This window comes from Mastacembelus armatus, chromosome 18 (assembly GCF_900324485.2).
Source record: "Mastacembelus armatus chromosome 18, fMasArm1.2, whole genome shotgun sequence".
NCBI classification, from domain to species: Eukaryota; Metazoa; Chordata; class Actinopteri; order Synbranchiformes; family Mastacembelidae; genus Mastacembelus; species Mastacembelus armatus.
In genome coordinates, this window is record NC_046650.1 from 2,817,090 (window position 1) to 2,837,189 (window position 20,100).

At 40.2% G+C, this 20,100-nt stretch overlaps 1 protein-coding gene across 14 annotated transcripts in view; it reads left to right on the forward strand.

Annotated features, from left to right (window-relative positions):
• ablim2 (actin binding LIM protein family, member 2) overlaps positions 1–20,100 on the forward strand; it is a 76,290-nt gene that overhangs the window by 20,442 nt on the left and 35,748 nt on the right. For all 14 annotated transcript variants that reach the window (XM_026317171.1, XM_026317257.1, XM_026317273.1 and 11 more), the window contains exon 2: positions 7,052–7,222. In XM_026317171.1, the coding sequence (XP_026172956.1) occupies positions 7,052–7,222 (171 nt within the window). The remainder of the gene's footprint in view (positions 1–7,051; positions 7,223–20,100) is intronic.

A 20,100-nucleotide genomic window follows, 5' to 3' on the forward strand; every position in this document is an offset into this window, starting at 1 on the left:
ACAAAGCTTGTAAAGTTGAATGGTGAAGACACACAGATGACAGATCCACGTGCACACACAAGCACAGGCCATGTGCTTCCCACATACAGTACGTACACATGGTAGAAATCATGTTCTCATTCAATTAAAAGCACAAATATTTAAAAACATATGTATACTGCTTGGACACCTGCATGCATACACACTTAGAGGTACTGTATGTAGGGTATACACCAAGACAGGGTCACATGCACACACAACTTTAGGCTACATCTCAATCCTAGCCAGTACAGTGTATCCTGGGTGTGTGATGTAATGGCTGGCTGGTTGTCAGCAGTCTCAGCGACGCCCATCACTATTCTGAACCTGCCAGTAAACAAACTATCTGTGTGTCTGTTAGTTTTCTGTCATTGGCATTTTACATTCTAAGGATTTTTCGTTGGTCTATGAAGATTTAAACACAAACATATGTAGTTTTATTTTGAAAAATCACTCAATTTCTGAGCAAACAAGGAAATAGCACATTTGTTGGGAACTATTTTCATCAGCACACATTGTGTTCTCTAGTGAGTATTTCTGGAAGCAGGACTGTGTTGTCAAAATAAACTAGAGTGTATGTTCATGGTAATGAAGGAAGCTGTTACCCAGTGCAACAGTGTGGCTCATTGATGTGCTATAAATACTTTCTGGACAACTGTGGAGCTTTGTGGTACAGAGGAATAAAATATCCATCCATCCATTACCTATACCCGCTTATTCCTATTTAGAGTCACGGGGATGTGCTGGAGCCTGTCACATCTCTCTTTGGGTGGAAGGCAGGGCTACACCCTGGACAGGTCAGGAATAAAGGACATTAGGATACATAGATGTAAACTCAGTATTGACCTTTTCATAATTTAAGGTGTTATTTACAATAGCTTCCTATTTACACATTTAAAGTTGTATTTCAATACATCTTCTTTTAACTCTGGTTTCGTCTCTACTAAATTCTGAGCTGTCTTTGGCTGGTCCACCATGTTCACCAGCATGTCAGTAGCATTATACAATATAGTACAACTCACTTTTATCGTAAACAGCTGCCTGTTGTACTTGGAGAAAATGTGTCAAAATACTCCATAGAGCAGAGAGGAATTGCAGGATTGTAATTCTTTGGGGGATTACACATTTTTTATTCATGTCATAATGACCTAATGTAATAAATGCATTTATATTGAACTTTCCTATTACTATTTCTGAGTAATTGGGGTCATTTTGTTTTCATTTAATGTTTCTTTGCACAAATGTCCTATGGATGCTGTAATGGCCTGTGTGTTTCAGTGCAACTGCAGTTGTACTCTCTCCCTTAGGTACTAAATCTTCTTGGCATATGCCAGTGTTTCTGCACCAGCTCTGCTCAAACAGCTGACACAGTGCTTTCTACAGAGAGGCTCTATTCATGAGTCATGGCGTTTGTCTCTGGCTTGGAATAAATGGCAAACACACGCGACTCCATTCGCTGACACTCTTTTCTCCAACCTACACTAACCCTGTGTTCCTTGCTAGTCAGCTTTCTGCTCATGAGCAGTTATTGGATTAGAAAAGCATCCTTCACAATTATATACATTGTAACATGCTGAACTACTGAGAGGTTTTGCTGCTCCACAGTGTTTGTAATGCAGTCATGTCACCATTATTATTCAGCACTTTCACAGAGACAGGCTATCACGGGGAACATCATATCAACTTCCTCTATTTTTATTCCTTGTGTTTTATTTCTTTAGCTGATCTATGTCCACATATGACCTCAGTCCTCAGACTCTGTCTGTTCTTCCTCTTGTGCTTGTTTCTCTGCTGGTAATTCTCAGTTAAACCACACATGATTGTAGTTCATCCCGAAGGTGTTGGTTGGGTGAAGTCAGGACTGTGTGACTAAAATGCCACTTTATAATGTAGCACTATGAGATATCCAATAATTCAAATGAAGGGGACCAGGCCAAACTGTGACAACTAGAACAGACCAAAAGTACAGTAAGAATGCGGACAGTGTGTGTATACTTTCATATAGCGTGGGATCCTATTAGAGCTTTGACGTACTAGAGACGACACGATAACAGTTTGTCATGAGGCAACTATATTGAAATGTTCCAGCAGTCGGCTGCAAGCGCATGTGGGATCAGATCAGTTGGCAGGGTTAGTCATCCACGTGGATGAAATATTCACTGACTCCTCTGTGACAAGAATAGCAGGAATTATATGTTTTCAAACAATGGCAATATTCATTAGAAAAAACACTAGTTTCCCTCCCCTGCCTCACTATGGACCGCTTTTGAGATTCATGACTTATTTAATAATGTTGTGGTTGCTATTCTGGTTAGTGTTGTGGTTCTGGTTACTACTAGAAAGCAGTATAACCTATTGTGCATTTCCAGTGGTCAAATGTCCCAAATCCTGTGTTAACTGAGAGTATTTTTTTCCTACACCTCTCTGTATGTATGACATGGGCAGAGCCGACAAGGGTGCACATGGTGGTGGTCAGCTTTCTGTGGTGTTTCACCTCAAGGTCAGAGATCAAATGCTGCACAGGTCAGGCTGACTGTGTAGATGAATGTCAGGAGAGTAATAAAAAAAACTAATAATATCCAGTGTGTGTGTTAATGGTAATATAAGTTAGGTTATTCATTTTAGCTGCAAGCTATTTTCTGCTCCTTTGCCATAGGACTGGTATTCAGTGGACTTGGCTTATACACTGTCTTCATGTCTTTTTCTTGGCATCTAGCAGAAGTGAGATAATAGCATGAATTTTCTTTTGGGAACAGACTGGACATTTGTAAGTAATATGTAATGCATAGGTAAAGGTAGAGCTCTTCAACAAGCTCTTCAAAGCTCCCCATGTGTCTAGATATGATCTAGACTCAAGGCCATAAGAATACAGCTAATAAACATGTCTTCATTGTGCATTGTGCTTACAAGTGAAAGTATACAAGCGTCTACTTTTATCAAAACAGAGGGGCTATTTTAAAAGGATTTAAATATAAACTCATTCTTCTAGCCACAGAACTCATGAAGGATCTTGTGTATTACAGCCATGTAATGGCTTCTCCATGAAAGTAAGAACAAATGTAATAGACATTTTTGGAGCATGTTCATGTGTTTAGTTGTAAGAAAGTGGAAGCCCCCAAGGTCAGCAGCTTGGCCAACACAACCTCACAACCTCCCCCCCCTGTGGTAATGTGAGCATTCTGATCCCCTGCCCACTCCTGCCGCCTCTGCAGATGGTTCACACTAGGAATGTTGCAAAGCACCATGGGATCCCCATAAGTTGAGGGAAGACTCTATATTTAGGAGGTGATAGGACATTGCTTCTTGAAAAGGCATTTGCGATATACAGTAGCTGCTTGTATGTCCTCTTACATGGTGACCTATAGATAAATGTATAAAATCCCTTGACTTTTCATGTTGCAGCAATTATTAAGTTGTTGTAAGATAGACTGTAGAATATAGTTCCTTCATGTATGAATTGTATTTTGTTATGATATGGAATGTGCTTGTATAAATGTCTGGATTCTACTTCATGATGCATCAAAGCTAGATGCTACATATCCATGCTATTTAGCTACTTACCAGTGTTTGAGCAGTTTGGTATGCACATATAGATATTATACTGCAATCCAACATCGATGGTCAGCATGTGTTCCTATAGGCTTTCAGTGGTGTGACTGTAGGCAGTGCAGACATGTAGTGTTGCATTGCTCAGATAGCTGCCTGCCTGGCTGTGACCTTTGAAGACAGCGGCATCAGTAGTGGCCGTCAGCCAGAGGCCAGAAAGGCTGATTGATGACATGGACAACTGGGCCCCAGAGAAGACAGGGTGCTGTCAGGAGTAGGGGCTGTGGGAGAGAGGAGGACTCTACATGCTGCTAAGCATGCCACAGTGACTCCCTGTCTTCCATCATGGAAAGAAAACCCATTACTTCATTACTTCCTTACATCACCCATGTCCAAATAAATTATTTCCAGCTCTTTTTCTATGCTTCTTTATCTCTTAAGAAAACCTCTTTTAACCAGAACTTTCCTTAAGCACTAAAATGTTAGGAAACTGGGGTCTTAATCTTTGACCTCCTTGCTTTTTTTCAGGGGCAGAAATTCATCCACTCAAAATGTGCTTCTGCTATGTAATAGTGCACTTTTGCATCCACACACTCATCCATCCGTCATCTATACCCACTTATTCCTATTTAGGGTGACAGGGATCTGCTGGAGCCTATCCCAGCTCTCTTTGGGTGAAAGGCACCCTGGACAGGTCACCAGTCCATCACAGGGCCTCCACACACTCCTTTCTGTTAATTTGTTCCTCATTAAGGCACTGGTGATTTGTGGCAGCAGAGGAGCAGGTGCTTCAAGTGCATTCAGGGAGATACATTAGTAACAGTAAAATGTAAAAAGATTAGCAAAGAGAGAAGCATGAACACATAAGGGCACCATCCAAGTAGCAGAAACAGTGCAGGAAAATGATATATTATTAGGCAGCAGTGATTACTTGGAATTTTGAAATGCCTGAAACATGAAGATGCAAATCACTGCCCTGGCATGAACCCTAGCAAGATCACGAAAAAGCACTGATTGAACATGGATCGAGCAGACCACTAATTATTCATTTTGTCAGGTTACTGTATCAACGATAAACAGAAAACCTCTCAGCACTCCCCCACTGACAGATTATTGGACCCTCATCACAGCCCACTGGCAGCCTGAATGTCTGGAACAACTTGTTGGATTCTACTGGCCCAAAAGATCATTCTCTGTCTCCTCCCCATCCACAATTTCCTCTTCTATTTACTGTCTGAAGAGGAAGTAAAGACACTGGATCCCCCCCGACAGGTGCAAGTGTGCTTCTATACAAGCTGGGTCAGATCAAGAGTCAGAGCACTCTTGCAACTACCATTCCCTGCTCCCTACCAGGCTCCCAAACCTTTTCTCACTTTTGGGCTGTTGTCTTTTCCAGATGGTTGCCATCAACCCAATCTCAGGCTTTCTTTATGAGGCCTCAAGACTTTCCCTCCTGAATTCTTGCCTTTATTGGTTAGTGTGCCCACATGTACACACAATATATGCAGCTTAAATAAAGCCCTATCTCTTCTAGACAGAAGAATCAGGACAGCACTGTCTAAAATAGCTATTCAAATATATGATCAAATTTGAGTCAGCACATTTAAAAGTCAGAGATCAGTTTGTAATCTTAACATATGGACTGAATTTTAATGTCATTGAAAAAACTATTTATACTTGCTGACCAGAGACGTCTTAGTGTCACAAAGATATATTATTTCACTTTCTATTTCAATAAAAATCTGATTTGGGAAATTACATTGTTGAATGCCTGGCATGAGGCCAAGCTAAATAAAATAATAGCGGGTTATCTTTGTTAAAAGATCTAAGGATATTTGGGAGGCTGTGTTTGTCTTGGACACACGGACACAGGCTTGACAAAGCTAAAAAAAATTGCTTTGTTTCCCACTGTGGGTGAGAGGTCCTTGTAAAACTTGCAGAAGAATGTGTTGCTCCTGGAGGTCTGGATATACAGGCGTCTGCTTATATTCTCTTCTGCAGCTTATAATGCGCTGCCACATGTCTCATTTTCCTGCATGGCCGCTGTTACAGCATCAAGGTCTAAATTACATTTGAGAAATGTGGCATGGCTTCAGATGAAGTGTGAGCCATACAGAGAGGTAGCGAAAGACAATGACATCACTAGTTTGCCATGTTCACAATTTAGCACTTCTGTATGAAATTTTGAAAGTCATAGTTCTTACCATGCTCTAACTATACAACTGTGCACTAATGCCTTAAGTAAATAAATGTAATCAAAGAAACTTGATCTTATTTTATTCATAAATAATTATGAACACTGGAAAAATATGCCTATAGCTAACATACTGAATCTTGTTTGCATAACCCATACACCAAGAGACTTATACTGAAACCTGATGCTGTATAGAAATATTCCGGTTATTGTGATATTTTTGCCAGAAAATACTTACAGTATGTAATTATTCACTCTAAAAACTATCCAAATAAGTGTATTGCCAAAATATTAGTTGTACTAGTACTAAAAGTTATTTACCATACCACCTTAAAAAGTACTTGGAGAAACTTGGAGTGGCCACACTGAGCAAAGAGAAACCTAGTCTGATTAAATAAGAAGCACTCTGTGTCCTTTCAGTTTTCCTTTCATTTTATAGGGATATAGGGACATTTTGGATAAATGTGCTTTATTTTCCACATGGTTAAAGAGAAAAACATTGTAACTTTAACCTAACTCACAACACTTTGTCAACAAAACACCTAATAAACACCCAATGAACTGAGCAAACGTGAGAGCATAATGTCCACCAGACACAGGCTCTTGTTGAGTTTCCAAAAGCAGCTCTGTTAATTTAACAATTATTACAGTAACACTTCCTGCTCTCTCCATCTCTTTCCCTATCGGTTCATTTGATGAACTCCTCTTTCCAAGTCCAATTACCGGTAACCATGGATGCCTGATGAAACCGGTCTGACGACAGAAATGTTTCCTGAGAACACAAAGGGCCTTTTATCCAGCTGATGCCCTAGTCAGTGCTGAAAGGCTGTGTTATAATGGTGTTATAAAGGTGTTATAATGTAGGGGAAAAGGGTAAGGTGTGCTGGTGAGCAGCAGTGGCTGCTTCCAAAATTGTGCTTTCCTGTGTCTTCACAGATGCCTCAGACATGTTGTTGTGCTCTGTTTGATGTTTTTCATGGGCAAAATATTTTAGACTTCCTGCAATGTGCATGGCATGTCAACGAAAAACAAAAACAAAAATCCAGCAACATAAATATACACTTTCCCAATGAAAACTGCGTCACAAGCTATTTCATTTATTTATTTATATATTTACACACACATAACAACAGAAATAAAAGAAACAATCAGAAAAAAATCAATGTAAAGGAGAAAAGGGTAGTTATTATTGGTGGTGTGCATGCACTTTAGTTCTGTCCCATATGTACTAGAAAGAGATGTAAATGTGTGTGTGTGTGTGTGTGTGTGTGTGTTTCTGTCTGTCTCTTGCAGTGTTTCAGCAGCAGGCTGTCCACAGCCCTCTGGAGCAGCAGAAACAGAAGCAGAAGCAGGGAGCAGGAGGAGGAGGCCCTATCCCCTGTCAGACCTGTGGGAAGCCCTGCAAAGGGGAGGCGCTCCGAGTTCAGAACAAACACTTCCACATCAAGTGCTTCATCTGTAAAGGTCTGTAGCAGCCACATCTCACCTCACTCTGAAGTAAATATTGCCTAACATGCAAAGACAATTGTGCAGACAACTGTGGTAATTAGGGGTTCTGGAAGAAAGTGCATTCCTTTCATTTTGAAAAAACACATTAATGCAGAACTTTTATTGTAATAGAAAAGGTATTAATATCAAGTTTAACAGTGTTGACTTTATGTAGATTAGGCCAACATTTGTCTTGAAGCAGTATCAAACTGTTCTGACAGTGTTGACATTTAAGGGAACATGCTAGAGAATCCAAACTGATGAAGGTGTCATGTAGCGTATTTGCTGTGTTGTTTTTCAAGAAAAGCACCTAGCTGCTTTTTGGGCAGACTTAAGCTTTTTTTGTGCTCTTGTGACTCTTGTGGCTGACTGTGTTCAGTGTGTTGTGGTTGAGGGGTGCAGAATCCACCAATGAGCAACCTGAAAGATGCATGAATGTCTGTATGGGGAAATGACTTCTTCCTTGTTTTCTCTCTAAATACTAGGCTTAATGTTATTGCTCTTCTAAATTGACATTTCAGGTTTTCATTGATGAGTAAACACTAAAAAGACAACCAATATTGAATATCTATTGCTGGCAAGTTGTTATTGATATTTTGGAAGTAAGAGGAAATTCACTGGGATAGTTAATACTGTTGTTTCTAACCTGTGTCTAACCTGACCAACCAATTACAGAGAGAGGTGAGAGCTACACTGTCTGTGTATTTTGTGTGTGTGTGTGTGTGTGTGTGTGTGTGTGTGTGTGAATGAGAGGGTGAGTTAGTGTGTTACTAGTGTATTCTGGGTGGGTGGCTGCAAGTTTCAGATTCTTGAATTCTGAGTCTTCACTGTTTGTGTGTGTTGGGCTTTTTTTTCCCATGTGACTGTATTTTATAGCAGTGTGTGTTTGCACCCCTCCCAGCCCAAACTCTCAACAAGAGCCTTGTGTCAGGCCTATGTTGATGTCAACACACACTCTGGTTGCTAGACTACCAGCAGGGTCTCCATAGTGTTGGCTGCTTCCTGGAGTTTATCACCTTTAATCTTACACTGACCGGCAGACTCGCTGTCTGTTTTCCCCACCTCTCATCATAACATCTTTAACAAGAGATGATACAAACGTTTGTGCAGTCCCATGATGGGTGTATGAAGATAGGTCAGCTGCAAATAACAATCAGCATATTTAAGCATCAACTTAAGGGACAATTACAATTTATTGCAACATGGATCTTATATTTTATGAATTATCACATAATATATAATAAAAATATATATATATATGGGTAAGGCCACTGACTTTGGTGCGGGGAGACTCCCTGAATCCCGACCAGGGCATCACCAGTGTGGGCACTTAGGCAAGATCCTTAACGCTACTAGCCTACCTCATTACAAATGAGCGATAGAAACACAGGAGTCATACCAGCTCGGACGTCGCCCGGGTCAACGAGGTCTGCGTCAGGTGGTAGGGACCAGGGCAACCTGATGAGAAATGGGCTACTGGAACATGACACTCATGGACGAGGGCTGAGAATAGAGAACTGTTGGAATGCTACTACATGAGTAACCCTAGCGAAAGGGGTTACATGAAGAGGATGTGGGACCTATGGAAACTTCGAAACCCACCATCTAGACTAGGGCCAAAACATCTAGTAGCTCAGTGTTCCAACATCCACAAAATCATGAATCATCATCGAAGAGATACAACACAAATGCTATGGCAAGGGGGAGCCAGGACGCATGGTCTGGGGGAAACAATACTATCCCCACCTGAGATTGGGTACCAAGCCCCAATAATAAGTCCCCAGATTCTCAACACAAGAGCAGCTGACTTGAGACTGAACATCATGAGTAAGATGGACACCTGGAACCTCCATAGCTGGTTACCAAGACTAAGTGATGTACCCTCTGAAAGTCTACTAGAAGCTGATATACACCACGGCAACAGTGATCCTTGAGATGCTTGTCCACAAAATACACCAAGGAGCTGTATATCCTGCGTGGAGAAGGAGGTTAGAGGCAAAAATAAGGGCAAAACGGAGAGAAGTTAGCCAACTATCAGAACTGCAGAGAAGGGGGATGAAGTTGAGTAAGAAATACAGCAAGCTGTCCATACCAGAGGCCCTGGAGACTGCCAAACAACGACACACAGCCCTGGCCACATGCCTGAAGAGGTACACCAGAGAAATAGAAGCACAGAGAATAAACAGGATGTTCTTCACCAAACCGTCCAAAGTGTACTCATGAGAGCAGACCCACCAAGGCTGGAGACTGAACAATACTGGAAAAACATAAGGGAGAGGGAGGAATCACATAACACCAATACCCAGTGGCTGGAAGACCTGAGAGCAGTCCACAGCAACCTCCGTGAACAGGAACCAGTAACCATCACAACCGCAGATATCCGAGAAAGGGTCTCAAACACGAAGAACTGGACAGCACCTGGGCCTGACATGATCCACACCTACTGGCTAAAGAAGCTAACTGCACTCCATGAGCACCTGGCAGCTCAAATGAACCAGCTGCTAATGGATGGGACTCACCCAGAGTGGCTAACTGAAGGCAGGACAGTCCTGATCCTGAAGGACCCCCAAAAGGGAGCAGTCCCATCCAACTACCGCCTGATAACCTGCCTCTGCACAACATGGAAGCTCCTGTCAGGTATCATAGCTGAGTAAGCACATGGCTCAATACATGAGCGGGGCTCAGAAAGGAATGGGTAAGGACACCAGGGGAGCAAAACATCAACTACTGGTAGATAAAGCAGTCACTCGAGACTGTAAGACCAGACAGACCAACCTGTGTACCGCCTGGATTGACTGCAAGAAAGCCTATGACTCAATGCCTCACACATGGATCCTGGAATGCCTGGAGCTACACAACATCAATAGGACCATTGGACTTGCTAAACTGGCTCCCACATCACTATTCTTGACTCCAAACACTGTCACAAGAGTAGTGTTACTAAATATATATTAGACTGACATGAGTGACATGATAAATTCCTATAGTACACCATGCCAACCCCAAGAGCAGCATTAGCCTAAAACCACTAAGCTGGTACTACAATTGCATGGTAATACATTGTTTCCCCAGGTGTAACATAAAGTAAACCTGTGTCCATTAGACTCTTAGTAAGGTACTGCAGAATGTTCCATGCAGAAAACTATTGTATTTGTTGCACTTTAATACATTACATCATAACATATTGTTACTTTACAGATTAAGATTTTACATTTGAATACACTACACACTGTTTTCTTCATTTTAATAAATACAATACCACACAGTATATGAAAAAGTATTAAAGAGTATTTTCACACTAATTGTGGTATGGATTTTATTTGAGTGCCCATATATAATATTTGTAAATTTCTGACTCTGACTTTTCATCTGATTAGTTGAAAAAGATACTAACCTCAGTGTTTTTGTTTGTTTCTCATAAGGAGCTTTTATGTTTGACTTAAAACCGAATCAGCAAATTGTGATGATTACACGCCTTGGGTCACACATACAAATTACTCACAGACATTCATCAGATGCTAAAACCCTTAAGTCAATATTTTGCACTTACTAGAGGCTATGATTAAAAGGCCAGAGAGCTTGTTTCCTTCGCTGGATGAAATTATTTGGCCGGCTTTCTAAAGGCCTTAATTAGGAAATATGTAGTATGAAGTACTTGCTAATTTATTGCCAGGCACTTGGAAGGTATATTAATGCCATGTAGACGCAACAGTCAGAAAACCTATGTTGCTTCTCAATCCTTCCAGTTCACCCAGAAACCTCCTGGCCCTTCCTACTAGCCATAAATCCAAAGCATGACAGCATTAATTGAATTTCCTGCTAATTTAGGTTATTTATGTGCTGATTATCTCTGTACTGGGAGGGTTGGTTGGAGAACTAGGTTGGGTAGCTTTTCTATTAAAACCTGAAAATCCAGGATGGAAATAAAATAAACCATAGCAGGCTGAGTGGGGATCAGATTGCTCCAGCTACAGTTCAAAGCTGAACATCAAAGCAAAGATAATACTGTAGGCACACAGTGTAGTGTTCACTTAGATATTAGGTTGGTCTTTTAGCACATTCTTTATGGATGTTAGAAGATAAGAAAATTAGGCACAATATCTGCCCCTGAGTGTTTGATGAACAGCCCATAAATACACACCGTCTTAAAGTCTACTCACCTCTGGCCAACTGCACTTTATCAAAACTATCGAGATTAATCTGGAAGAGGGCATGTCCTCTGACTATAGTGCAGTATTAGTGCCAAATACAACCAGCAGAAGGCTCAAGCTGCCAGGTCTGAAGTGAGGAACCATCAACACTCAGCTCGCTATGTGCAATTAACACCAAGCAGTGAGGAGGACTAGAGTAATATGACTTAATATTAGCCTCATTGAAATTGGGCTCATATCAAGGTAGCTCTCAGTTACTAATAGTAAACACAGCCTTGGAGTTTTTCACAGCAGGTTTTCCTAAAATATGCTGCCACATATATATGCATATAATTACATGCTTAAATAGTTTTTTATAACTTTAAACTCTTTAACTTTGTTAAATTTGGTGTTTGAGAAACAACCTCACAACCAGGTCCATTTAGTAACATCTCTGGACCTTTAGAACATATCCCATGGTCTTTATAATCAACTGGTGTTTGCTCATTTGTCATGTGGATGTTTGGTTTGCGTTTATGTCTCTGCAAACATACTTAGAACAAACCTCAAAAACCTTTCAGTGTCAAAGCATTTGATGAGCACTAATTGCAGTTTTCATAGTAGCTGCTGTCAACATTGAGCTGTGTGGTTGAGGAAGTGTGTTTTATTTAGGTACCAACTCTGCTCGTCTCTCTATATACTGTTATGTCTGCTTCTCAGGCGCCTTTAAGCTGACACTTTCAGAGCGCTGCAGACAAAACGAGCTAGCAAAATAATTCCAGCAGACTGCTGTCCCTGATCTGTTTTTGCTTTCATGAAAGCCTGTCACATCATCCACATAGAATTTGAATACAGCAGAGAATACTTAAATGTGAAAATATGCAGCCACGCCCTAATGTTTAGCAAGCTTGCATGAAAAGTGATAAATGTAGAGTGTGCTTGTGTCACAGAACACATTCCTAGCTATTTCAAAACACACACTCACAAACACAGGTGCGGTGTCTTTTATTGCACTCCAATTGGCTCTCTATAAAGCTAATATCAGTTTTATTCATGAAGTTAATGTAGCCTGCCAAGTCTGAATGACTCTCCATACCACATCCAGCTCATTTAGGAAAACAATAAATCTATACAGGCTTGGTCAGGAAAACTGAGCATTTTCATCACATTCATATGAGCATGACTGTTTATTTGTGACCCATGACAAAAGTAGATTGTAAAGACAGTCAGACCGTATTTGGAGGATTTTTAAGTCTTTCTCGAGGTCTTGATTCAACAAATTGAGCTGGCTTAGGTGTCATCTGTTGACATCAGTTGACAGTTGAGGTTTGTCACATAACATCACATCCACCAGCTATAGGGACCAGATAAATCAGCTCAGCAATAAAAACACAAACAAGACACTTAAACACTGAAAGCGGATCAAGAACACCAGACCAAAATCAGTCACAGCATCGACCAGGAAAAAGTCAATATGATTAGAGTCAGTGCACAGCTGGAGATAGATTAACATCAGAGGCTGAAGACCAGCCTTGAAGCAAGAGAGGTGTTATGAGCTAACACCAGTTCCTGAACAAAGATATGGTTAAAAGTTCGAAAGTCTAATTAGTGTAATTTAGAGCACTGTCTTTATCATAGTGGAAAGTTTGATTAGTGGTGAAGCAAACATTATTCATTTGTTAAGTATACACTTTAAACTGAAAAGGCACATCATGGAAATCTCTGATCTGATTAAAGAGGTATTCCAATATTTTAGTACTGCAGCTCTAAAATTTAAATAGCACCTGGCATTTAGTCAAGCTGAAATAAATCTGGCTTCTGCTTTTGTTCCTTGTTATGCTGTCTTCGCCCACTAAACACCCACTACTTTCTCCACACATCCAGTGTTGAAAACAGACTTCTGGTTATACATTTATACCTGAGATAACCCAGGTTACAGCTGTACCATCAGTAACTATGTAAACTGACTATAATGTATAATCACTGGGGATATGAGAATGATCAGAGTTGTGGGGTTTAACCAGATGTTTGTTTACAGTAGCTGCACCTCTGTTTGATTCAAGATGTATTTCTTTCTATTACGTAACATGTATGTTGAGAATAGATTTTTAGTCTGCCTTTCAAATAAATTAAGCAGTGGACAATGTAACTGATGTTTACTTTGTGTTGAGTGAAAGTGACACTCTACATGTACTTCATACAGCCAGTGTTGCTTTGACGTTTTGACAGATTTATGAGGTACACTGTTTTTGTGCAGCCACCCAGCATGAGTTGTGTTTCTTCCTGGTAAATAGATGCTGCTGGCCGCATGCAGAGGTCCTGATGGTTAGATCAGTGGTGTTATAATAGCAGATGGTTGTGATATTCTTGTGATTAGGGTGTTGGCTGTTGGATTGTCTCATTCTTGGATGCAGGCTGACCAGAACAGAGCCATGTGGGAGTGTGTGTGCTCATCACTGGGCCAAGGGTGTTGACCTCACACACAAAAGGAGACAAAAGGAGCACATATACACACACTTAACAATTTTTTACATATAATACATCATATGCTACAATATTACTAACCACTCATTGCTAAAAAACAAAACAAACAAAAAAAACACAAGCAGTCAAATCATTGTGAATTCAAGTCAAATGCCATTTTTAAATACAGTAATCTTAGCTCAGGGTTCAGTTAGCTTTGTTCTGAATCACTCTCCTTATCTCTAATTTGTTATGCAGTTCAAATAGACAGGTGTTGTGCACAGTATTGTATTGGATAACTGGATGACTGTGTACACACCTGCCTTACTTACACTACCAGTCAAAAGTTTGGACACACTTTCCCATTGAATTAAATGTATTGAATATTCACATAAAGTTTTTCTGTGCCATGAACAAAACCACTGCAGTTTTAACAATAAGATTACATTTTGGCTCACAGGGAATTATGTAAGCCATTTGTCATTTTTGTTCTTATGTTTTGGATGTTTCATTTAGCATGATGTCATTGATGATAATTGAAGAAGCTATTTTTGTTAATTTGTTTATAATATAATGTCACTTATCTGGACTCCTGGATTCACACTGTTTTAACAATACTGATCTCAATTTTGTGTGATTTAGTGCAGTCTGATGTCCTCTTTGTTGTAATGTAAATATATCAAAATGTTTTAGTTTATCTCCAAATAAGGAGGTTAAATAATCACTCACTGGTTTACAGCCTGTAGTAGTCTGTACTGAAAATGAACAAACAGAAAATCAACATAAGATTCCTTCCTTTCACATGATCACACATAAATTCACCAACAAGTGTGTTATGAAATGGATAGTGTCAGTGTAGAGTGCAGTAGAGTTACACAATAAACAGACCTCCCCTGACTATTGCTTCGTTAGATGCCTGTTTGCAATTTAGTCCAGTGTGGTGGGGAGTCTGGATCACTATGGATCCATTAGACTTGTCACAAGGATCAACCTTGATTTTGTTTCTTTCAAGTACAGTCCCAGAGATGGGGAAATCAATGCCAGTGGGCTGAAGACTGTACAGTCAAGGTCACTGACTAGTGAATGCCAGCCCCCCTCCCTGTCACACATACACATGAATGGGTCATTGTAAAACAAGAGGCGCAGTCAAGGTCACACATTCATAGCAGAAAACACATAGCAGATGTATATATTTAGCCGAGTTCTCTCACACAGTGAGCATCATTATGAAACATATAGTCCAGGTCCAGCTCATGCAAGGACACACCACATATATAATATATCAATTATAAGACAATAAATCATGCCTGTAAATAAAGCCTGTAGAGGCCTCTTCAGATGGAACTGTGAATTTTAAGTCTCCAAACGTTACATTACTTTACATACAAACTTAGTTCATTTGTATCCTATATTCGTCTCCTCAGTGAAGGGCTAGACTGAACAGCCTGCACACACCTAGATAGATAAACAATATGCAATATAAGTGTCCAATAGGGCTGGGTGTTGTGCAAAGTATTTCCATGTTGTAACAACTGACTCCATTACTTTTTCTCCCTAGATCCTGTTAGTACATGTGTAAAACAGATACACCATATTTAATTCACAAATCACAACAGAGCAAATTTGTTGCACTTCCATTCAAGCATGAAACTCCCTCGCTAAGTCAACATGCTGAATTCAAGACAACACAGAACAGTGTTGGCTTTGAGATCCTCTACTGCAGAGGAAGCAGATTCAACAGCACATACAATCCCTCTGAGAGCCTCTGAGTACATTCATATTACGTAAGTGGCTTCACCGTGCATGAGATAAGCCTTCAGAGATGGAGGTCATCAGTTTCCTGTATAGTATTCTTCCTTTCAGCTCTGGAAAGTGCTGTAATCATGTTCCTACTACAGTGCAACCTTTATACCTACTTCACACTGGCAACCTGAGAAGCACTGAAATTGCTATTAATGCTGTTATTGGCTGTAATTTAGTACTCGAGCAGAGATGAAGCGAACCTTTTTTTCTAGATTTTCCAGGTTCTGAAGTTGCATCTGTGAAATCTGTGGAAGTTTCATCTTGCTGAATACATTCTGTTCTCAGTTGAGTGTTGGGACAAATGGACTAATTAGCTACATCATGATCTCATCTGCTGAGGCCCATGCTCGGGGTGATCGCACACACACACCCTTTGGTGTCATGTAGATGGAATAGTTTCAAACCAATGAAATTCCTGCAAGAGCAGAACATTCAGTTGGGTTTGGATTATGGTTGAAGATGGATTCTGGGACTTTTGACTGGAGGGCACATACAGACATTATTTGTCACAGCCCTGTAAAGTCCACACAGGTGTTCATACAAAATGTTGTTGGTTGTGTGCCATCAGCAGTTTAGGACATCGGTTCTGGAGAGCTGTCTTGCTAGTAAATTTATTTTCCAACTGGTAAGTGGAAGTTTTGGTTAGTTTTAAATAAAACTTACGTTTCTTTCTTGCTTACAAACTACATGTAAGTCAAAAGAACAAGGATAGAATGATTTCTTTGCAAAAATACATTTTAGGAAAAGAAGCAGTTATATAAGCAGTATGTTGTATTTGAAAGTGAACTTCAGTCCCCACCTGATTAAGCCCAATCTGCAGACTTCCACATCCTGCTCTGCCTTTTAACACATCCCATGTGAATGAGGGGATTAGGGAATGATGGAGAGGAGAGATGAGAGCTGTGAGGAAGGGATGAGAGGGAGACAGTTTTGACAGTTTCCATTAGCGATGAGGGAAAGCCTGAAAGAACATCTTCTGACTTCCTCTCTCTTGTAATGCACTCAGACATAAACTTTTTGATCTGCATTAGAGGCTAGTTTGACGCAGCATATGCACCATGCTGCTGTACTGCAGTTAAAAAGAATAAGATTAAATGGGTGGGTTTGTTGGATTTTTAAAGGATAAAATTTTCCTGGTAGTGTTAAATCTGTAAATGATAAATGGGCTTCAGCTTGATGTGCTCAGCTGGTGAGTCACTTAAGTCACTAAGTGTATAATACAATAAGGAGACTTTTTTATGCACTGGCAGGTCAGTTATTTTTTCAATTTAATTCAATTCAATTCAATTCAATTCAATTCAGTTTTATTTGTATAGCGCCAAATCACAATACAAATCATCTCAAGGCACTTTACAAAAACTAAAACTAAAAACCCAACAATTCCCTTATGAGCAAGCACTTGGCGACAGTGGAGAGGAAAAACTCCCTTTAACAGAAGAAAAAACCTCCAGCAGAACCGGGCTCAGTTTGGGCGGCCATCTGCCTCGACCGGTTGGGGTGAGTGGATAGAGCAGAGAGAAAAGAACAGCAACAATAAACAACAAATAGACACTGCAGGTTGGTGGGGCCAGTAACTGCACATCAGCGATAAACAGCTCCAGGACCAGGGACACCTGCAGAAGGTACAGAGAGAGAGAGAGAGAGATAGAGGGAGGGAGAGAGCACAAACTAGGGGAGAGAGAGAGCACAAGGTTAGTAACATTCAATGGTGGAATATACATGAGGTGGGAGAGAAGAGGGGGGGGGTTAGGGTAGGGGAGCTCAGTGCACCGATGGTCCTCGGGCAGTCTAGGCCTATAGCAGCATAACTAACTAAGGGATGGTTCAGGGTTGCCTGAAGCCAGCCCTAACTATACGCTTTGTCAAAGAGGACAGGTCTGACAATACAATACAAATCTGACAATACAAATCCTATGGCACTGATCTGACGTCATTCAGGAATAGTGTGTGTAATGTCAAAGTATGTTTGAAGTCATTCAAATTACACCTGAGATCTGTTAGTGCAAACTGAAATGCAAGTCTTACCAGAACCTTTGAATCTTTTGAGGTAAGTCTTACTCAAAAGCTCAAAAATGTCTTGAAACTTTATTCTTTCTTTTTATTTTCTATTCTTTAGTTTGACTTTTTAAAAGTCACAGATGAATCCTCTTTTTGAGGGTGTATCTCATCCATCCATCCATCCATCCATCCATCCATCCATCCATCCATCCATCCATCCATCCATCCATCCATCCATCCATCCATCCATCCATCCCTCCATTCAGCTTTCCACTCTGCTAGTGTTTACTCCACCAGTCCAGAGCATTATCTCATTCTAGACAGGTTGCCAGACATCTGAACCGGATGTAAGAGAGCCGATAGAGCTCTGTGGAAAGTATGTCGTCCACTTCCTGAGAAAACATTCATGGTTGTATTGTTGTGGTTGTTTTTTAGCCTCCCTCTAACTCCTGGTATGGTTAGATAAAAAAGTGAAATGGTGCAAATGCTGCACAAAGTTTTTACAAGCAGATAAAAGGGTGAGAACACTGGATTGTTAAGCAACTTGTAGGAAAATGTGGACCGTTGCTGCTTCAGTTTGATGTGTGGGAAATTAGACAAAAAAAAAAAGATGACAAATTACAACCCTTGCTTTAATCATGTCAGTAGATGTTTTCGCTCAATCCCTGCAGGCTTGATCTCACACATACATTTCATAGGTATAAAGCAAGTTATTGCAGTCCACCCCTGCAGAAAATAAAAAGCTGCAAAAGTCCAAGAATTTAGTTCCAGTGCTTCAATGAAAATGAAGATTTTAGTGCTATTTTACATACTGCAAACAAAACAAAAATCAAAACAGCCAAGAAAAAGAGGCAGGTGTTTAATGACCGAGGGTGAACTAAATTGAAACTAAAGCCTCAAGGTAGGCTTCACCTGGACTGCAGCTTCATTGTGTGATTTGTGAAATGCTAACTAGAAATCTGATGTGATGTGAGGACAGTAGTGGATAAGCTGAGCAAAGAGAACAACTTAGGACACACATGGCGAAGGCAGGAAACCCAGATACAACTGTGGAAACATTTACAGAGATATTCATAACAGTATAGTGTTTTAGGAGGGGGCTGGAGCAGATGGTTGCCATGCTGAGGTATGTTATATGCGGTACATTATTTGCAATAGTTTCATTGCTATTTGCATGGCTACATGTAAAACATTCTTTGTCTATGTAATGTCTATATAATGTCTTCACTCAGCAATCTGCACTGGTATTGATAACTTGTTGGTGAAAACATACCACCATAGAATATGATGGTCTCTAAGTAGATCAGATTCTACTTAGACTTTAATGAGAGCCAGGAAACCCACTGACACTGCAGTAAATCAGCCTCTTCTGTAGGGTATGTGCATTCTTACAGCATGGGAAGCGGTTGCGTGTGTACGATGTTATTAACTTTTTATTTTTATTACCTTTCCATGTTCCTGCAAGCATGTCCATGTGTGTTTCCTGTAAAGCATATGTGTGACCTCACCCACACGCCGCATGCCACAAAAGTCTTCACACATCACTGCAAGTTTGAGACTGTGTGTGTTAAAAATTCACTGTTCAGGCCTGAGTGCAATACAGCGAATGCAAACCTCTCTTATTGCTCTTGTTTATTTCCAAAGAAAGGGAAAGGATGGAGGGGGAAGAAAAGGAGTGGCATTGTTTTTGGTAAAGGAGTAGAAAAATAGAGTGAGGTTTCCTCTGAGGGTGGAGGAGCTCTGTGATGTCATGCAGTTGCTATTACTTACTGTGTAATCATCATATGTTCATGAGGGGAGACGCCGATGTGGAGTTCCTGTCATGCATTGTTAAAACTAGACAAGCACACACTGTTGTGTTTCTATCACTTCAGGGGACAATTCATTGAGTTACATTAATTCCCTTACTCGACTAACCTTAACCTTAACTCTACTAACCCTCACCCAGACCTCACCCTCACCTTACTTCAACCCTAAACCAAGTCTTACCCCAAACGTCAGTGATTCATGTCTAGAGGACTCACTTTTTATCCCCACAGTGTGACTAAACAGATTTATGGCCCTAACAACTCAACCAATACCAACCCACGCATGCTAATAACACTACTTTTCTTTGTGGGATGTGACTACTTACCACAACTCTGTATGTACTCCTTTGTGTTTATTTAACCTTACCATATTGACAAACCTACCACGGCAGACAGTAAAATATAAAACAAGCAGATTAATAGTCATATTAAAACCAAAGGTAAACAAAAATATAATAACACAATCATTATTTATATATGTATATATATATTTTTTCTATTTTTTTATTTTATATATATATATATATTATTTAAAAATTATAATTTTTTTTTTTTTTACTTATCTGTGATATGGGAGTGGCAGACTGTACTGTATGTGTACTGTATAGCTTATGTTTTTGTATGGATTAAACACACTGATGGCTGCTCTTGT